The sequence below is a fragment of the Phoxinus phoxinus genome, assembly GCF_949152265.1.
Source record: "Phoxinus phoxinus genome assembly, chromosome: 14".
NCBI classification, from domain to species: Eukaryota; Metazoa; Chordata; class Actinopteri; order Cypriniformes; family Leuciscidae; genus Phoxinus; species Phoxinus phoxinus.
The window spans coordinates 6,703,513-6,722,540 of record NC_136889.1 but is presented as its reverse complement, the minus strand read 5'-3'; the positions used below and the strand labels follow the sequence as shown (position 1 = coordinate 6,722,540).

At 37.6% G+C, this 19,028-nt stretch overlaps 1 protein-coding gene across 3 annotated transcripts in view; it reads left to right on the top strand.

Annotated features, from left to right (window-relative positions):
• The first annotated feature begins 1,209 nt into the window (after positions 1 to 1,209).
• Positions 1,210 to 19,028, top strand: part of ninl (ninein-like) — a 26,298-nt gene continuing 8,479 nt past the window's right edge. For 2 of the 3 annotated variants that reach the window (XM_079634999.1, XM_079634997.1), the window contains exons 1-17: positions 1,210 to 1,668; positions 3,461 to 3,672; positions 3,754 to 3,850; positions 5,447 to 5,640; positions 11,842 to 11,908; positions 11,999 to 12,189; positions 12,273 to 12,428; positions 13,781 to 13,948; positions 14,084 to 14,220; positions 15,456 to 15,596; positions 15,681 to 15,855; positions 16,669 to 16,779; positions 16,865 to 16,954; positions 17,863 to 18,010; positions 18,092 to 18,160; positions 18,247 to 18,368; positions 18,537 to 18,895. In XM_079634999.1, coding sequence (XP_079491125.1) covers positions 3,490 to 3,672; positions 3,754 to 3,850; positions 5,447 to 5,640; positions 11,842 to 11,908; positions 11,999 to 12,189; positions 12,273 to 12,428; positions 13,781 to 13,948; positions 14,084 to 14,220; positions 15,456 to 15,596; positions 15,681 to 15,855; positions 16,669 to 16,779; positions 16,865 to 16,954; positions 17,863 to 18,010; positions 18,092 to 18,160; positions 18,247 to 18,368; positions 18,537 to 18,895 — 2,408 coding nt within the window. In that variant the 5' untranslated portion in view covers positions 1,210 to 1,668; positions 3,461 to 3,489. The remainder of the gene's footprint in view (positions 1,669 to 3,460; positions 3,673 to 3,753; positions 3,851 to 5,446; positions 5,641 to 11,841; positions 11,909 to 11,998; positions 12,190 to 12,272; positions 12,429 to 13,780; positions 13,949 to 14,083; positions 14,221 to 15,455; positions 15,597 to 15,680; positions 15,856 to 16,668; positions 16,780 to 16,864; positions 16,955 to 17,862; positions 18,011 to 18,091; positions 18,161 to 18,246; positions 18,369 to 18,536; positions 18,896 to 19,028) is intronic. The other variant, XM_079634998.1, reaches the window with a different exon arrangement.

Genomic DNA, 19,028 nt, shown 5'->3' with positions numbered 1-19,028 from the left:
CGGGCCATCTTTGGCCCACTGCCACTGATTGGAACAACGTGGGACATTCTTGTCCAAGACGTATTGATAATTAATAATATTAATATTATGCATGAAAATAAATCCAATAAAATGTGTTTTAGAGAATTCAGTGTGGTATTTAACTTTCCGATATGTATCAATACTTGTATACAACAAGTAGAACCCTTCAATTATAAAACACTTGCAAGAGATCTTGGAGCACTTAGACCAGCAGGTGGTGTTAAATATAAACTATTTTCGTCAATAGTTTGTCATCAGTCATTTACTATGTTGTCCCAAACGTTTTTGTAAAATACAAAAGCAGATGTTATAAAGATGACAACCTCTCAGTCACCATTCACTTTAGCGCATTTTTGACCATATAATGAAAGTGAAGGGTGACTGAGGCTGTCGTATTAGGCCTAACATCTCTATTTATGTTGCACTGAACAAAAAGGTATACACGTTTGGAACAGTGTATAATAAAAGGTTTTTAATAAAAATAAAGTATTTTAAAAAGTTGACGTTAGCCATTATAGAAAGAAAAAAATAGTAGAAAAAAATACTGTGGAAATTAATGACTACCGTCAATTGATTACCAACATTCTTCTTCTTTTGTTTTCAACAGAAGAAAAAAACTCACACATGTTTGGAACAACATTCCATATTTCTGCCGACGGGTGGCGCTCTAATAAAGCCGTGTATGCGTGCCGTGGACACTCAATGCCCTAGAATTAAATGACCTGTGAAGATAAGAGATCATGTAAACAAGTGTTTATTTTTCTTATGTAAACGTGCATTTTGATAAATTAATCTACACACTTAAAGCAACTATTCAAAACAAAAGTATTAAAGAATAAAGTGCCTGAACTTTTTTTTATTTTACAGGCACAGAATTTGTTGTACAGTAGGTTCAGTTGGCAATGCCAGAATGCAATGCCAACACAGCAATGCAACACCAGAGTTAAGGCCTGTTCACACCAAGGACGATAACTATAAACAAAAATATATAAAACTCATTATAAATATTAAATAATAGAAAAGTTCACACCAAAATTATAAAGATAAACGCACAGAGAAACAATATCGCTGTAATCACTTTCAGAACGATTTTATCCAGCTGATGAACGATTAAAAAAACATTAACAGCCAATCAGAATCCCCCCTGCTTAAAGAGCTCGAGCATTTAAAGCGACAGACGACAAACCTGCAGCGCGCGCTTATAATAAACAGACCGTTATCGTTCTTTGGTGTGGACTGGAGTGGACTCTAATATAGTTATTGTTCTTGAAGTGAACGGGCCTTTAGTCTCTGGGGATTCATTTGGGGGTCGTGTATGCATGACCTCTCGTCTCGTCCCATTGGAGTCCACCGCCTGACCAGCAGGGGCTGCAGAAAGGAGCATCTCTGAAGGCGCAGGAACATTGGTACCTCCCCGCACTAGCGCTGCTGCTCTCCGGCGGATGAGCGCGGGTGTCTGTCCGGCGACAGCGTGCTTCTACCCGGGACACTTTTCTTGGATGCGTTACTTATGTCTATTTCAAAGAGAACAGCCCCTTTCTGTCTTTGGTCGTTCACTTTCTGACCTCATGTTTTAAGACGAAACTGCGACTGATGCTGGACATAAAGTGATTTTTACGGGAACGGAGTCGGTGTGAGGTTACAACGGTAAGATGGTTTGAATTTCACCGATGTCACATTAACGCATTTTTTCATTAATTGATCGCCTGCGCATCTATAACGAGTCACGAGGACTTTGATAATGAATGTTTACAATGGAAAGTAGGCTACTGCAATCGAGAATACTTTCCTTTTGTTTTACATTAGTCTTGTCCTCGTTCCCATGGTGAATGTATACCAAACCCGCGTGCTGCATTGTGGGATACCTAGTAAAACAAATTGTCTGTTTAAAAAAACGGATTTAATAATGTTTGTGTGTCAAAAAGTTAAGTTGAATTAGGATCTAAAGATCCTATGTTGATTTGACTTTCGTTTATGATTCTGAAGGGGTTTCCATTTAGTCAGTGCTATAGTGGATTCAAAGTGTTAAAGTAACTTTTCTTTTACAGCATGAGATATTTTAAGTCTGAACGTTACTTTGCACTGGCCTCCACTGTTATCTGAAGTCACTTGAGACTACTGATAAATAATCTCTTACTTACTGGCTAAAACACTGTTTGTCACTGTGGAGTGCTTTGTTGGATCGGTATTACTACACTCTATTGCCAGTTACTAAGACATTATTTTCTAAATAAAAAACACCTTAAAACAATAAGACCAACAGGATAACAAGAAATACTAAAATTGTGTAACTATATAAAGCCTAGGCTATGTGGTTGTATGTTAAATTAGGCTTCAGAAATGTACTACAAAATGTAAACTTTTAAAATATCTGTATGTATAGCATAGTTGTATTATATATATTTTAAAATGTCATTTATATTTCGGTGATGGCAAAGCTGAATTTTATGCAGCCATTACTCCACTTAAAAAAAAAAGAAAAGAAGTCAAATCTTACTGTACCCAAGCTTTTGGAAGATAGTGTAGAATATATTTATTGCCTAATTTTAGTGCCTAAATTAGCATATGCATCATCAACTCTAGATTGCCTAGATAAGATTGTCAGATCAATGAAGTTCATCAATTCAATCAATTACTCTCTATGTAGGATAGAGAGTGGTGCCGCCTCATACATCAGGCTGCAGTAATGAGGAATTTGACTACCTTGTTTGTCACTTTTAAAGGGATACAACATGAAAATTCTGTCATCATTTACTCACCCTCATGTTGTTCCAAACCCGTAAGACTTCCGTTCATCTTCGAAACACAAATGAAGATATTTTTTATCAAATTTCTGTCCTTACATTGACAGTCTGCGCAACTACCATTTTAACGCTTCAAAAAGTTCATAAAGCGATTGTAAAACTAATCCATATGAAAAACTTGATCGCTTTATATGATGAACAGATATAATTTAGTCTTTTATTTACATATAACATTGATCAGCGAACATACATAGAAGCTCAAAACGAACCTGCTTGATGCGCGAAAACAAACCTCATTGGTCAAACTGTTGCGTAACACACGAGAATGAACCTCATTGGTTCTCGCATGTTAAGTGAACATGCTTGAGCTTCTGTTTACTACAACTGATATGCGAGTTGATGTATGTTTATATGTGAATAAAAGCCTAAATTAAATGCAATCTTTTCATCATATGAAGCGACGAGTCTCTTCAGAAAATGTTAAACCGCTCAATTCATATGGATTAGTTTTACAATCTCTTAATTAACTTTTTAAAGCGTAAAAAGTGGTAGATGCGTAACTGTAAATGGAGGGACAGAAAGCTCAGATTTCAATAAAAAATCGGGTTTGGAACGCCATGGTAAACGATGTAGCCTAAATGATTTATACAGAATTTGAAATTTTTCATTTCTTTAATTCTACATTCATGTCTCAGACTTTGCTGGCTGTGCATTATGTGGTGGGATGGATGAGGAGGAGCAGAACCGCTATGTGGCCCAGTTGAAGGCTGAGTTTGACAGCTGTGACACCACCGGGACAGGTTACCTCGACAAAGAGGAGCTTACTGCCTTATGCCACAAGCTGAGCTTAGATGCCCATCTCCCCTTGCTGCTGGACACTCTACTAGGAACACAAAATTATGCCAGGGTAAGAAGTTCCCCAGCGATCATCCCAGTGTCTCTAATCCTTCCTAACGCTGTATTATGTTAAAATAATCTTTTTTTACAGGTACATTTTGAGGAGTTCAAAGAGGGCTTTGTGGCTGTACTGTCAAGGTCTTTGGACTTCAGTACTTCAGAGGAGGAGAGCAGCTATCTTGAGCCAGGTACTCTAGTGGAAAGTGACCTTTATATACCTCCACGGTTATCAAAGCTTTTAGGCCTGTTTATCTTCATTTTTTTGGATTAGTCAGTCTGGACCTTGTTGACTCAAGGTTTATTAATGGTACATGATGTGTAGTTGATATAATATCTGTGCCCAGAGGAACTGAAGGATCGTGTTATTTGTGTTTATTAATGAATAGCCGGGGATATGTATGGTATAGTTACACCACCGTTCAAAAATTTGGAGTTTTTATATTTTCTTATGGTCACCAAGGCTGCATTTATTTGACCAAAATTACAGTAAATATATATATTGTGAATTAATATTACAATTTAAAGTAACTGCTTTCTTTTTAAATGTATTTTAAAATAAAATTTATTCCTGTGATGGCAAAGCTGAATTTTCAGCATCATTACTCCAGTCTTCAGTGTCACATGATCTTTCAGAAATCATTCTAATTTGCTGACTTGCTGCTCAAGAAACATGTTAAAAACTGCTGAATAATATTTTTGTGGACACCGTGATACAATTTGAAGGATTCTTTGATGAATAGAATTTAAAAGCAACAGCATTTATTTGAAATAGAAATCTTTTGTAACAACTAACAATAAGTCTTTACTGTCACTTGTGATCTATTTAATGCATCCTTGCTGAATAAAAAAAAAAAAAAAAATTGTACTGAAAATTTTGAACGTAAGTTTATATTTAGGTAATTGGGGTTTTAAGTACAAATGTTTTTTTAAAGGCATGTAAATCCCAGCTTTTTGTTATGTTCTTCGATCAATATCATAGGTCCACACTTCATAGGTCCACTAAAAATTACCTTAGGACCACTGGTTAAAAGTAAACATGTTTAAGAAACAAAAGGCTAGATGTGAGAAAATCTCTAGCATTATTTGTTTGGAAATGCCACTTGGTTTGAAATTGAAAGACATTCATACATTTTTAAGTGTTGCTTTCTTATACTAATTTTCGGGGACACTGAAAAATGGAACATGCAAGTATAAGAAGACAGGGAGAGAAAGCAATCATTATTTTAACCACAGGTAATGTTTTTGTGTCGTTTTTATCTTTCTTAATCAACTTTGAATTTATTTGGTTTAAAGACATTGTTTTTACGACAAAATTATTATTGGCATTCACAATAATACCACATCATACCTTGAGGTACCTGCCTTTTGATTGCTATGGCCCCTTTCACTGGAGGCGTAATATGTTATACAGATGCTGCAACTTTTTGTGCAGGTCTTCTTTAAGCCAAAGCATAATAACATTTGTCTTTTTTTCATAGATGCATTAGGGAGACTGGTACAATAATGTATGTTGTGAAATCTCGGAGCTCAATGCTAAAATTATCTTTGAAAATGGTCAAACCTGAAAGCTGTGATGAGAAACAGATGTTGGAGAGGTTTCTTTTAGGTTTTCATTTCCTTTCAAGCATATTTTTCATCTTATGAGAAAGTTTATGCCATAGATGAACAAACGATGTGAGATGACCTACTATTACTTCTACCACTATTTTGTTTTATTTTGACTGCTTCTGACATACTTTCATTATCTGTCGCTCTAAACTAAGCATCATTTCCTATTCTTCTAGCAGTCCCAGAGGAGGTGAAGCCTAAATATGTGAAAGGAACCAAGCGGTACGGGCGGCGATCGCGGCCAGACAAGACTGACTTAGAGCTCACAGCAGACTCAGAAGATTCACCAGCGTTTGGGACTGACAAAGTGGAAATAAACGGTGTAAGGAGAGCCAAGCTCAGACGCTCCACCTCACTGGAGAGTGTTGAGGTAAAATTCATAATACCTACACTGCCGTTTGGGATCTTTTTTTATTTTAAACAAAAGTACAAAGTAAAGATATTTATAATGTTACAAAATACTTTTATTTCAAATATATGCTGTTCTTTTGAACTCTTTATTTATCAAAGAATCCTGTAAAACGGTTTCCCCAAAAATATTAAGCAGCACAACTGTTCAGCATTGATAATAATAAGAAATGTGTCTTGAGCAGCAAATCAGCATATTAGAATGATTTCTGAAGGATCATGTGACTTGTTAGATATAAACACTGCAGTGCCCTTGAGGTGGCGTATTGTTAGTCAATTGAAATACCTGAATTAGTTTGATTCTAGTGAATGGATCTGGGCTGACCTGCTTTTCACAGACAGGAAGTGTGGCGGTGTGGAATGTGCAAGTGCAGGCCCATAGTGCAGCCCCCACCTTCACCAGACTTTAGTGTTACTATTGGCTCATGATCAAAACATGGCTCCTTTCACATTCTCTTTTTTCCCTCAAAGAGCAGGAGTACTTATAAAAGGGCCTTGTTGTTTCTGCTGTGTCTGTACTTTTTCTTCTGGAGTCATTTTACTGTGCCAGACTGGAGAGCCAGTGCAAATGCAAACCTATGCTGCTAGAACTCTCGTTCCATGTGTTTCGCTTTTAAAGAGTTATTTTGGATCCATCTTGGTTTAGTACTAAGAACAATGGAGGATGACGATGTCTGTCTTGCTCATGCATGCACACCACATGTCCCTTCATTACAAAAAAAATGTTTGGGGATGAACTATCCCTTTAAGATGTTACTGTTACAGTTCTTTGATGAGCTTGATGGTTGTTCAAATAAGCAGCCACATACCCTTGTGAAATAGAAGCGTTCTTGATTGTATTGAATGTGCACTTGTAGTGTACTTCAAATCTTTAAAAAATATATTTTTATAAAAACTATACTTGAAGATAATATAATGTTAACTAGAAGATAGATAGATAGATAGATAGATAGATAGATAGATAGATCTATTTGTAATAATGTCAAGTTTTACTTTAAAGTATATTTTAAACAATGTTTTTTAATTATCTTTTGTTTTGCTTTAAAGAAATACACTTATTTTGTTGTGTTGTTGATATACTAAAGCACATGTAAAGTACTTGATTATAATTTTTAGTGTAGTGTTTCATTTGATATTACATTTACAGTTAATATATTTTAAATGTTCTAAATTGCAACTTCATCATTAAAAATGTGTAATTACAAATATATTTACATACATGACACACAAGTTTCTCTAGAAATTACATTAAAGTATATGCTTGTCAGTACATTGGACAGTACACTTGAACCATATTTCAAAGACAATATAAATTATGAAAATGACATATGTACTTGGTCCTACTTAAAGCTACACTGTGTAGGAATTACTCCAATCTAGCGGTGAAATTGTATATGACTACCAACTGAATATTACTTTCTAGCCCCTCCCATTCCGAGGGCGTTTTAACTCCTACGGTGGCTGTATTTAAAATCTGCCGGCAGTCGCGAGTAATCTCCCCCTCGAATTCGTCACGGTGCCACTGAGTGTAAAAACGCGAAAGGCGAAGCTTGAATTTCCAGGTATGTCCCTCTATATGTATTTTCAAGATGGAGGCGCAACATGGCTTCCGCCATTCGAGCGACTCACTAATGTATTATAAATGGCAGATTCTACGGCTACAAGAATACTTGATTAGACATAAGACATATAATTTTGAAAGAATAAAGTGTTTTTTGCTACGAATCAACTTAAGAAAATTACACAGTGTAGCTTTAAGTGAGTCAAAAAACATGCAAAATTAACACGTGTCCGAAAACTACATTCAGTTCCCACTTCAGTGAAGTCCCACTTTATAGTGTATGGTTTTACGTAATTAGTATTTTTTTAAAGTATGCTATTCACAAGGGTAGAACACCATAGCTACTGCAGCAACGTGGTAAAACTACTCGAATCATCTCAATTAGATAAAAATCTAGTCTAAAGGTGTTTTTTTGGGATGAGACTTCTTGAGAGAGTTGGACACAGTCTGTGGAAGATTTGAACAATCAAATGCTTTAGCCAAGAATGAAAGCATGCTGGTCCATCAGTACAGTTTATGTTGGCAACCGCCAGCATTTGGTGTTTATTCACCAGCCCGCCAGGCTCCATCTGGTGCTGGATGTTTTAGTGTCTGTGTGCTCAACATGGTGTGTTTTACATGTCGAGTGTGTTCAACCAGGATTAGAGGTCTTGGTCTGGGTGGAGCTCAGGGTGCAAAGCATCAGCTGTGGTCAGAAGGCCTGATAATGTGAAGTACAACAAGGAAAGGGTTTGGCTATAATTTGGCATGGCGCTTCCTCTAACTGCGCCTCTCATTTTAGAAACGCATACTTGCATACCAGAGCCCTCCCTTGCTCTCTTACTCTGTCTCTCTCTCTCTCTCTGTCTCTCCGCTCTGTTCTCCTTTTCTTCTCCCTCCTCTCTTATTTTTTTCATAACAGTGTTTGAAAATATTTAGACCTTTTATGTAACCCAGTACTTTCTATTTCGATAAATGGGGGAGATTACATGCTCTTTAAATCGACTCTTTGCACTGTAACTACTGATTTCTGTGTCGTTCTGTAGCAGGAGGATCCAACTCACCATGTTTCGATAAGTAATCTGATGAACATGCACAGTTTAAGTATTATGTAAAAGGTTTAAGATTTCACAAGGGTGTTTGTGAACTTTTAAACATCTTAAAAACACAACAAGGCTGGAAAAAGTACCTTTAATCTACTTTGCAACCGTTGTTTAGTTTTTTAAGCCATCTCATAAAATGTCATTCTTTTAGCTTAAAAAATGCTAAAGATTATCATGAATTTTCAAGAGTGAATCCCACATTTATATGCAGATGTCACTTTCGAAACTATGCAGCGTGTAATTGGCTGTCGGTCCTCTTAGCTGCATGAAAAACAAAACTTTTATCCAATGGAAACATAGCCTCGAAAGCGTGCAAAGATTGTTCCCTTTATAATCCCTAAAAAGCCGTCACTCATCTGTTACAATCTCACCAAGATGAAGCTGTCTACACTGCACAATGAATCTCTTACTTGCACCGTGTCTACACTTTGGTTGTTAACGAGAAGATTCGCGAGTGGCAGAACTCAGGACTGAACAAAAACTCTGGATTCTGGCCATTGCGTTAAAAAGATCAACAAACATATCTGTGATTGGCTACATTGTTTACCGCTGCAAAAACACGTTTTAAATGGAAACAAAAATACAACACAAATAAAATTTGTTGGCAAGCACCCCTGTAGATCTGAAGCACTTTTCTAACTTATACGCACAATATTTTTGCAATACAGATTCACAGGCCTCAGCTCAGATTGCCATCCATATATTCTTTTACAACATTTATGTGAGCAACATCACTGCTTGTTTATGTAAATAATTAAACCGGCTGTGATGAATATTGCACGCAAACCTTTTCATGCCACATAAATTATTCAGTTTTGAGTACGTCATTGACTAAAATAAAACACATTTGTATTTTTTTCAGGCAGAAACTGAGAAACATTATTAATTAATTTGTAATCAAGGTGGATCTAATTTGTTCTGGTTGTTTGAGAATTTTTGTGCACACGAGAGTAGCCTTTGCTGAAAGACCTCCATATCTCAAAGCTTTCCTTAGTGAACGATGACTTGAGGACAAAAAGTGTGATGTTCCTCACTTCATTTCTTAGCGGAGATCAATGAAGTGGCTTTTTCTTTACAATTGACTGAGAGAGAGAGACAATACAAGACTTTCTGCTCCCTGCCTTCCCACTGAAAAACTTTGTGAACAGTTATGTAATGTTGTTTAAAATGTAATGCTGATGGTAATTGATTGTGGCTTGTCCCATATTTAGCTGGGTTTATTCTTTTGTTGCTGGAAGCTGAACTGTGTAGTGTTTCGATCAGTGCTATCTGTCCTATTTGTCTCCTGCATTTGACCATTGCCATACATTGATCAAACCACAGTTACAGTATATTACAGGTCAGTGACTGTCTGCTTCAAACCTACCTCTAGATGGCACTAGCACACAAATGCACACCGTACATTCTCTGTATAAAAGTTTACACAATCTACCATACAACTTTTACTAGTTGTGCAGTATGCATATGTATACTACTGTGCACAGTATAGAATACCATGACTTGATACCAAGATGATTACTACTGTACTACATTTACCACAATGCACAGTATACTACATCCAATAGTGCTCAACCTGACCTTCCACTTTCAGTGACAAATGAAGTGGAAGTGACATCCATTGTTTTTAACATATTTTGCTGCTGTAAAGTACACCTGGGAAACTCGTACCTCCGAGTCAGGCATTCTTTAATACATGTCACACAAGTCAGAAAAATTATACAGAAGTAGCCTAAAAAAACCCAGAATAGTTATATTGTGAACAACAAACCCAAATAATTAACTACATCTGAATTCAGAATGCTGAAAATTATGAATTTCTGTCACCATACATGGTATAATTTTTGCGTTACACATTTTTGCATTACATAAAGTTTGTGAAAGTTGAATAATTAAGTCTACTCTTGTGTATGAGGTTCTCACACCTTTAAAATAATTGAAATACAGCATGTACAATTAAAATAACTTGCACATTCATTATATTTCACTACAGATATGCTCACTGATCTCTATAGAGATTATAGATATATGATTTAAAGTGTTTCTATTTGTTTCTATGAATTGTTGTAATGAAGTCAGCTTACAGCAACCAACATTTTTTTGTTACATAATACATACAGTTTCACATTCTATATTATTAAAACAATATACGGTATTCAGTGTATACTGGGCAGTATCCAGTTAGCAAATACCTTCACAATGACACATTTACAGATTTTAGTATTTCACTGCATTTGTCTTTTGTCAGCTGATTTTAAAGCTCTCTCAGTGTTGGAACTGTTGGATAACTCGGTCCGACTCCAAACCATCTCTTATGTAAGCGCTTTTGCATCATTACAGAAAGATTTAGCTGGCTTTATATGAGCATGGTTTAAGCTGTTTTAGTATGATGCAGTGTTTCTATACTGATGTGAAGAACAGCATTACTTCAGTGCTTGTATCCTCAGTCTGCTAGTTGTTCCCGTCCAGCGTTGCAGAAGTAATGACTGCTGGGATGGAATGCCTTATGATGATTCTATTGTGTTCCTTGTGATCACTGAACCATACTAGTACTACATTCAGCTACACTTTCTCCATCCGCTCACTCAACAACACTTCAGTCAAGAGTCAAAACCTCAATTCAAGAAGATATGCTTCTTTAATTATGCCCTTTGTGATCATAAGTTTACAATTGAGATGTTCAGAATAGCATACTATTATAATACATAGTATAAAGTACATATAATGTGCACATTATGTATGGAATACCTGGAAGACCTGTCCAAAATGGCACACTAAACACTTGCGATCTTCCTACAAGTCCGCACTTTTGCAACGTAGTGTGCATTGAGGGTGCATATCGACCGCAAAGGGGGCACTTGCGAGCACCCAAACACACCTGAACCAGCTAATCAAGGGCTGCATCCGAAATCGCATACTTCCCTACTATATAGTGGGCGAAAAACAGTATGTGACAAAAGAAGTATGTCCAAATTCACAGTATTCATAACAGAGTAGGCAAAAAGTACCCGGATGGCCTACTACAGTACTTCTGGCGAGATTCTAAAGTGTGCATACGATGGACACTTTACTATCCCATGAGGCCACTGAAGAGTTTTTGGGAATGGCAATGAAGTTATGTAACTGACACTGGTAGGTCACATGACAATGACAACATGGCGAATGTAGTATGCCCGGATTACGTTCACACTACACATGTTTATACTACATAGAACATACTTATTTAGCCATCGTGAAGTAATTTCTTATTCAAAATAAGTTCTCAAGAGTATGTGATTTCGGATGCAGCCAAGCTCTTCAGGATCGCTTGAAAATCACATGAGGTCTCTAGGAGCAGGGTTGAAGACCTCTACCCTATGGTCTCATGGGCTTCATGATCACGTGGCGGCCATTGTAAGTCCACAATTTAAAAAAATAATGATGTGCATGGATCATTTATAATAAATCCCACTTATTCCATATAAAACAACAAGAATAGTACATTTTGATTTTAATGGTGACACTGTCAATTCTTTATTTACAGAGTCTCAAATCAGATGAGGACACAGGAAGCAACAAAGAGTCCACAAACCACTATTTTGTGGCACAAGGTACTATATTGTAACTTTTAAATGAATCGAGCAGTTGTATATGTAAGTCAGCACATGAATGTAATTCTTCCTGATTTGCATATACCCAAGGTCAATTGAAGCTCTGGAATCAAGAGGGCACAGAAAGTCCTCAGCGCTCATCCAACCCTCCGCATGAAGTGACAGATGGACAGGTGAGAGCAGTATGGGAAGAGCTGGGGGTCGGAGCCGGAGGATCACTTAACCGTGAGGAGCTGTCGCTCGTCTGTGACCACATCGGCCTCAAGGGCTTACAGTCTGAGGTACGGCCATGTTACATTCTGTACAGAGTAAAATAAGTAACGAAATTAGTCACTAAACGCCATATCTGTTTGTCTGTACACAGGAGTTAGACGCTCTTTTCAGGAAACTAGACAAGGATCAAGATGGGAGAGTCAGTCTCAGTGAGTTCCAGAGCGGTCTGTTCACTCAACAACGTCACATTGTACCCATCTCTACCTCCACCCCTGCCAGGCCCAAACCACAGCGCTCCATCTCAAAGGTCAGGATCAACTCAAGGTCATGGAGAAAGCAGATTGTAGCCAAAAACAAACATACTGTAGCTTTGGCAAAACAATCTGCTGCAAACGCTGACACTAGTATGCAAGAGTGTGGCTGCATGGTTTTCTGTGTGAAATGTGTGAAAGAAGCGGTTATATGTGATTGTTTCTTTTTGATAGATAGATAGATAGATAGATAGATAGATAGATAGATAGATAGATAGATAGATAGATAGATAGATAGATAGATAGATAGAATCAAACCATATTTATTTAGTATATATTACAATATTTGGTTATATTGATAAAAACAGTGGTTAGTTTTTTGGTGTGCTGCTGAAAAATGATTTTTGCTGCAGTTGATGGTTAATTGTCTTCCCCTAGTAACATACATTTGATCATATGTTGTTATGCATGGAATGCTTAATTTTTTTATGCATGCCCGACTGGCAGGTTCATGTTACATATAAAGTACAGAAGTCTTGCATATCTGCCAATTTTCCTCTCACCTGTTGATTAGAAAAAATGAAAAAGTCACTGAAAGAATCCACAACTAAAGCCTCTACCAATTTTTCCATGGCTTTCCTTGGCTGACAAAGACAGGCAGCTAAATGATTTCCTGACTGTCACACAGGATTCATTTCAGAACTCCAACATCAAGCCAAGTTACTGAGGGCTACACTGGCTGGAACCAATTAACTTAATTGGGAAGGTGGAGCCTCCTGTTTTTTCTCTTTTGTTTCTGGGAAAGCACGATTGTATTGCTATGCAATGGCCAAACTTGCGATCAAAGCTGAGGAGATGTACTGCACAACAGGCCTCCTTCCTGCATGTAATGTTTTTACATGGGAATGTAAAGACATTTTGGAGTCCTTAAGTGATGACCTTTCTGAGGTGATTTTATTGAAAGCACAACCAGACAAAAATATTTAAAACAATATCTTAACTCAAGCAAGGCACTTATTCGGATGCAAGATTTGTTGGTTAATAAAAGGTAGGATTTAAAAGATCAGGCTTCCTTTAAGGAGAAAAACAGCTTCAGTTATCAGTGCTTGATAACAAATGCTGAGTTGCATGAATATTTGGCGGTCGCTGGAGCTAAAATGAGGCTAAGCCAGCTTAAGGGTTACGACACCAGAAGGACGTTTATTAGTGGTCAGTGAAATAATTTTGTTCATGATTGAGGCTCTAGCTCTGGCATGTCAAGGACAGCATTGTGCATTGTGTGGTGGGACTGTGAGAGCTTGTTTTTTTTTTTCATCCCTTTCAGCGGTTTTCCTCACAGTTGAATACTGAACTTTGCTGGATCGTTTTGTCTTTTTTTTCCCTCATGTCGTTCCCGCTGCTCTCTCAGGCCCTTGAGGAGCGTTTGGTGCGTTCTGCCTCCCCTTCTTTACTGTCGGCTACGGTGGGTCAGAGGCTGTTGACCCGGCTGGATGATGGATCGGGATGCACAAGCCCAGATAAAGTCATCGCCCTCTGGACGGAGGAGGGAATCCGCAACAGCAGGGATATTCTACAGGTAATAGATTACTTAGATGTTTAAGATAGACGAACTGACAAACTATGAATAATGACAAACGCTGAATAATGTTTGCATAGGTTTTTTTTCTCTATAAATCATGGCATGAATTGTTTTTCATTCTGAACCATACAGACTCTGGACTTCTCTCTGGAGGAGCGACTGTGTCTGGCTGAACTCACTCTTGCACTGGACAATGAGTTACTGGTCAGTGGAAACGGCATCCATCAGGCTGCACTGGTCTCCTACAAAAATGAGATAAACCACTTACAGTGAGTGTTATTCACATCTGATCTGTATTTACTCATAAAGCCTGTCGAAACGTCCAGATCACATTTCACCTGAAAACCAAAGTATGTATGAATCTATTTATTTATTTAGCAGTGTAATATTTTCAGGACTAGACATTACTGTCTAGTATTGACTTGTTTTTAATGGTGATTCTCATTACTTTAAGTCATTTTACTGTATTACTATAAAAAGAAAAAACATAGCAAAACCAGGATAACTAAACATTCTAATTTAAAGAGGTTACCAACATGCTACCATGATGTAGTAATGTTTAACATTTATATATTAATCAATTTATTGTGACAGTAATGAGAATAGGCTATTTCACTACTGAAAAGTGTAGGAGTAGAATGAGCTTGAATTGTCCTGAAAATAATGTCCCAATGTAGAAATCTTAATACTCCTAATATTGTTTGGGGGATAAAATGCCTCTTCGTGAGATTCACCTGAATGTCTGTGCTGTTTAGTTTGTCTCCACCTGGAGGACATGTTATGTACTGTGTTCATCATTCTTTATGTTGTGTGCTTTCACACTAGCACTTTTGGTGTGCACACGCTTGCGATTGACGTCGGACTTCGGTTCATTTGGTAATGTGAACGATTTTTTACAAAATTGGATTTGAACCGTGCTCAAGTCCACTTAAAAAGAGTGGCCTGAGGTATGGTTCATGTGAATTCTGGTACGCTTCGCTGCTGATATGAACACAATCGTGCTTCATCTCGGAGGTAAACCGCTATTGATGACGTATGATTCGATAAAACTGTGTGTGTGGTCTCGCTCACTTTTCTTGACAAGCGTGAGTGACGCACTGCAAGCAGAGAATCTATATAATTTCTGCTGGAATCCCACGTTCTTTCGAAGCGGCAGACAGACACAAGTCCCATCATTATGTGCTGATGCTTTGAAAACATAACCATAGGTTCAAAAATCAAAATATGAAAGAGGTGAGCAACACTATGCATTTTTCCATCTTCTCCTGCGTTGTTGTTAATGTGAACACAATCCAGTGGGGGAAGGGGGAGGAATCGAACTCTGGTTCAGACCAGGCAATCGAACCAAGTGTGAAAGCACCCTTAGATGTGAAAAAACCACAAAGTGGCTTTACTTTGTTCTCCAAACATCTCTGCATGCTTACAGGGTGTTACTGGTAACAAATGCTGCATTAGAATGAGGGATCATCTCATGGTGTGGTGGTTTTGTGTTCTATCTCTATAGAGTCATGGCAGAGCAGGCCTGTCAGGAGAGGGACAAAACCAAGGCGGACCTGGAACTGGCTGACCGCCGCAACCTAAAGCTGGTCCGAGAGGTGGATGACCGGCATGCAACCATGGAGTCTCTCAATGAGTCTAAAATCAAGTACGGCTGCTCTCCTCTAGTCCATATATAATAATATCTAATAAAGAGACATGTAAGGGCTCTACAGTGTTTATTTTTCTGCAGGGGTCTGGAGCAGGACTTCCGGGATAAACTTACAGCACTGAGGAGTGAATCTGAGTATGAAAGCGAGGTTCTTCTAGAGCAGGTAGAGAATGAGCGGGAGAGACTCCGGGAGGAGCTAGACTTGCTTCAGGCTCAGGATGTTAGCCTTCAGGAGGACATTTGCACTGCTGCTAAGGTAACCACTGATGAAACTATTATTATTATTATTATAATTAGCAGTATTCTGTTAGGTTGTTGCATTTAAAATGCATTTAAAACTATTGTTTTTCTAAGATATTACTTTTATTCAGCAAGAATGCATTCAATTGATCAAAAGTGACAGTAAAATATTTTTCTATACAAAAGCACCATGTTTTTTTGTTTGTTTGGCTGCAATAAGAAAAATGCCTACAGTTTTACAAATGAATTGTTTCTTCATGGAATAATTGTTTATTCCAATTATGAATATTAATAATTATTATTAAATAGCAATTGCCAGCATTTTTTAAAGCAATACACCATTCAAGGTCCTACTTTACACTGATCTTATTATGGTTAAAGGGGTTTGTAAGAACGGTGGTAAACTCACTGTAACATAGAAAATAAGGCAACATTGCTGCAATAAAATCAATATTTATTTGATAAAAAAAAAAAAACTAATTTATACTTTAACTTTTTCTTGATTCTGTTTTGTAATCCTATTATTGGATACATACAAATACAAATTGTGCAGGAACAAAGAGTATTATTCACCAAGATACGATTTTGTATTTTGCCATTGAATATTCAAGTTTGGGAATTATATTTAAATAAAGCATAACATTGTTCATATAATATATAAATTGCATTACAATTCCCTTACCATGCCTCCTTTAATCCTCTTAATGATTCTGTTCTTGGCTACAGAACACGACTCAACGAAGAGGTGATCTGTCATGGTTAGAGGTGTATGTTTCTTTGAGCATGTCAGTGCGGTGTCAGGTTAAATAACTCTAGCTCGGTGTTACAGGAGAACAGTCGTTTGGAGGAGGAGGTCAGCCTTCTGAAGGAGAAGCTGTCTGAAGCGGAGAGCACCATCTCGAAACTACAGAAGGATCTAGAGCATCTGCTGCAGGACAGGGTGAGACGTCGATATGCTGAAGATCATGAGTTTCATTCTTTAAGAACAATAATGATAATTGTTCTCTGCTTGTTTTATTGTACAGTACGGTGGCCTTGATCCAAATGGCACAGGACTGCTGAATCAAGAGGAGCATTTCTCTGAGATCTTTAAGGAGTATGAGCAGCAATGCAGGGTATGAGCTTTCCTGTGTGTTTATGGCGTGTTGGTGGATATTTAGTTTTAGAGTGAATGGTGAGGTCATTGTGCATTGTATTTAAGTGTCCTTTCTTGGTTATTATGCCAGCTCTCCTATAATCCATGGTGCTGTAAATGACGCCTTTAATTGTGAGGAGTGGTGTGCTATTACTTTTTGCTCTTGTGACTTTTTGCTCTTTTGTAAGTAATCACCTAGGAACCATTAAAAAAAAACAAGACTTTTTTTTCTGCACTGGTCAATTTTTAGATTTTCATGTCATTTTTTTTTTTAGACTAGTGCAAAGAAAACATCCAAAATACACTTAAGTGTTTATTTTATTGCACTTTATGTATTATTGCACTTTATGTATTTTTACCGGTAGATTAGAGTACAATGCATTTCTTTAAGGACCATTTTCTCAAAATGATTTTTTTGCTCATGCATAGATACAGAAATGTCCTGTTATCACTTAAATTCACCAAACTTTAGTTTTATTTCTATTTATTTTCAGAAGGTTTTTACAGAGGGATTTGTTCATTTATTTTTTGCTTGATTTTATACATATACAATATTTTATTCCCGAAAACATGGTGAAAACTTTTTTTTTTCTGGCTGTTGATGGTATTTTTTTATTTATGGAGCTATTTTTTTATTTTTTATTATAAGAGATATCCAAAATCCCCTTTATAAAAACCTTTGACTAATATGTCAGCAAAATGCAACAAGAATGTGTGTGTATAATTAGTAAATATTTGCTGACAAATAAGCCATTTGTAATTTTTTGCAGTTTCATTTGAAAAACACATTTCACGTCACATTTCACATTTTTGGGAGATTTGTTTCAGGAAATGCAGAAAAAAGTTTTACTTGTGCAAATGACTCTGTCTCCGCCCCACTAAATACAGGAGTTGCAAGACAGGAATGACGAGTTGTGCTCAGAGTTGCAGTTGTTGAAGTCTCAGGGCTTAGGAAGGAGAGCCAGACGATCCAGGGGCAGCCTGTCGGATCATGACTGGTCAACCCGAAGAGCATTAACCACTGAATCAGATTCTGGTGAACAAGCATCTAGATCTTTCATGCTATCGAGCTTAACCTCTGTAGTAAACATCTAAACCTATCTGTTTTGTTCTACAGATGATGCTGAAATGAAGAAAGGTACATCTCCTCAGGTCAGAAAAACGCTCCAAGTCACTGACAAGAATGGTGAGGAATTATAAAAACATAGTTATCCTTTCTCAATGAAATATCCATACAAATGGGTCATGGCTTGATTTGGTGTGTCTCTTCAGCCCTGGGTTCCTTGGAGAGCTTGGCTCCCTCTGTGAGCATTGAGACCGAACTGGCCATGGAGCAGATGAAAGCGAGATACGAGCAAGAGGTTCAGGACTTGAAGATCCAATTGGAGACTAAGGTACAGGCAAAGCATGGACATATTTAATAGGTTACCGTGAAGTACCCATTGTAAATTAGAGTAGATTCAGTTTAGATTCAAACAGCCAGAGCTGAAGGGGAACAAGTTAGGATATGCAAATGCAGAAGCTTGAGAAAGTGATTTATAGTCTTAATTTTGTGTCCACAGGTGAATTTCTACGAGCGCAGTATGGAGCTGATGCGGCAGAATATGGAGGTTGAAAGGAAGGACATCTCGCAGGGCTTTAAGATGGAGATCAGTGAGTTGGAGGACCTGAAGGCTCAGGCGGAAGAGCGAGCTGAGCAAACGCGTCAGGCTGTTGAAAAGCTGGAAGCAGAGCTGAGGGGTAAGACTGCAGGAGGAGTTTGGGGTCAAGAGCAAGAACGAAGAATTCAACGGGAGCAGGCAGAACTGGAGCAGAACTATGCTCGTGAGATCAGTAACATCGTGATGCGCCTCACTTCAGAGAAAGATCAGCTAGAGGCAGAACTCAAGCTCAAGATGGACCAGGAAGTGCTGCTTGTTAGGTAAGTGTTACTCAAATGGTCTGGTAAAGGATTAGGTGCTGTAAGGATAAAGCTAGAAGATGAATTACTTGTCACTCTTTAAGACTCTTTAATGATGGAATTCAGAAACCAGGGTATTATTGTGTATTTTTTT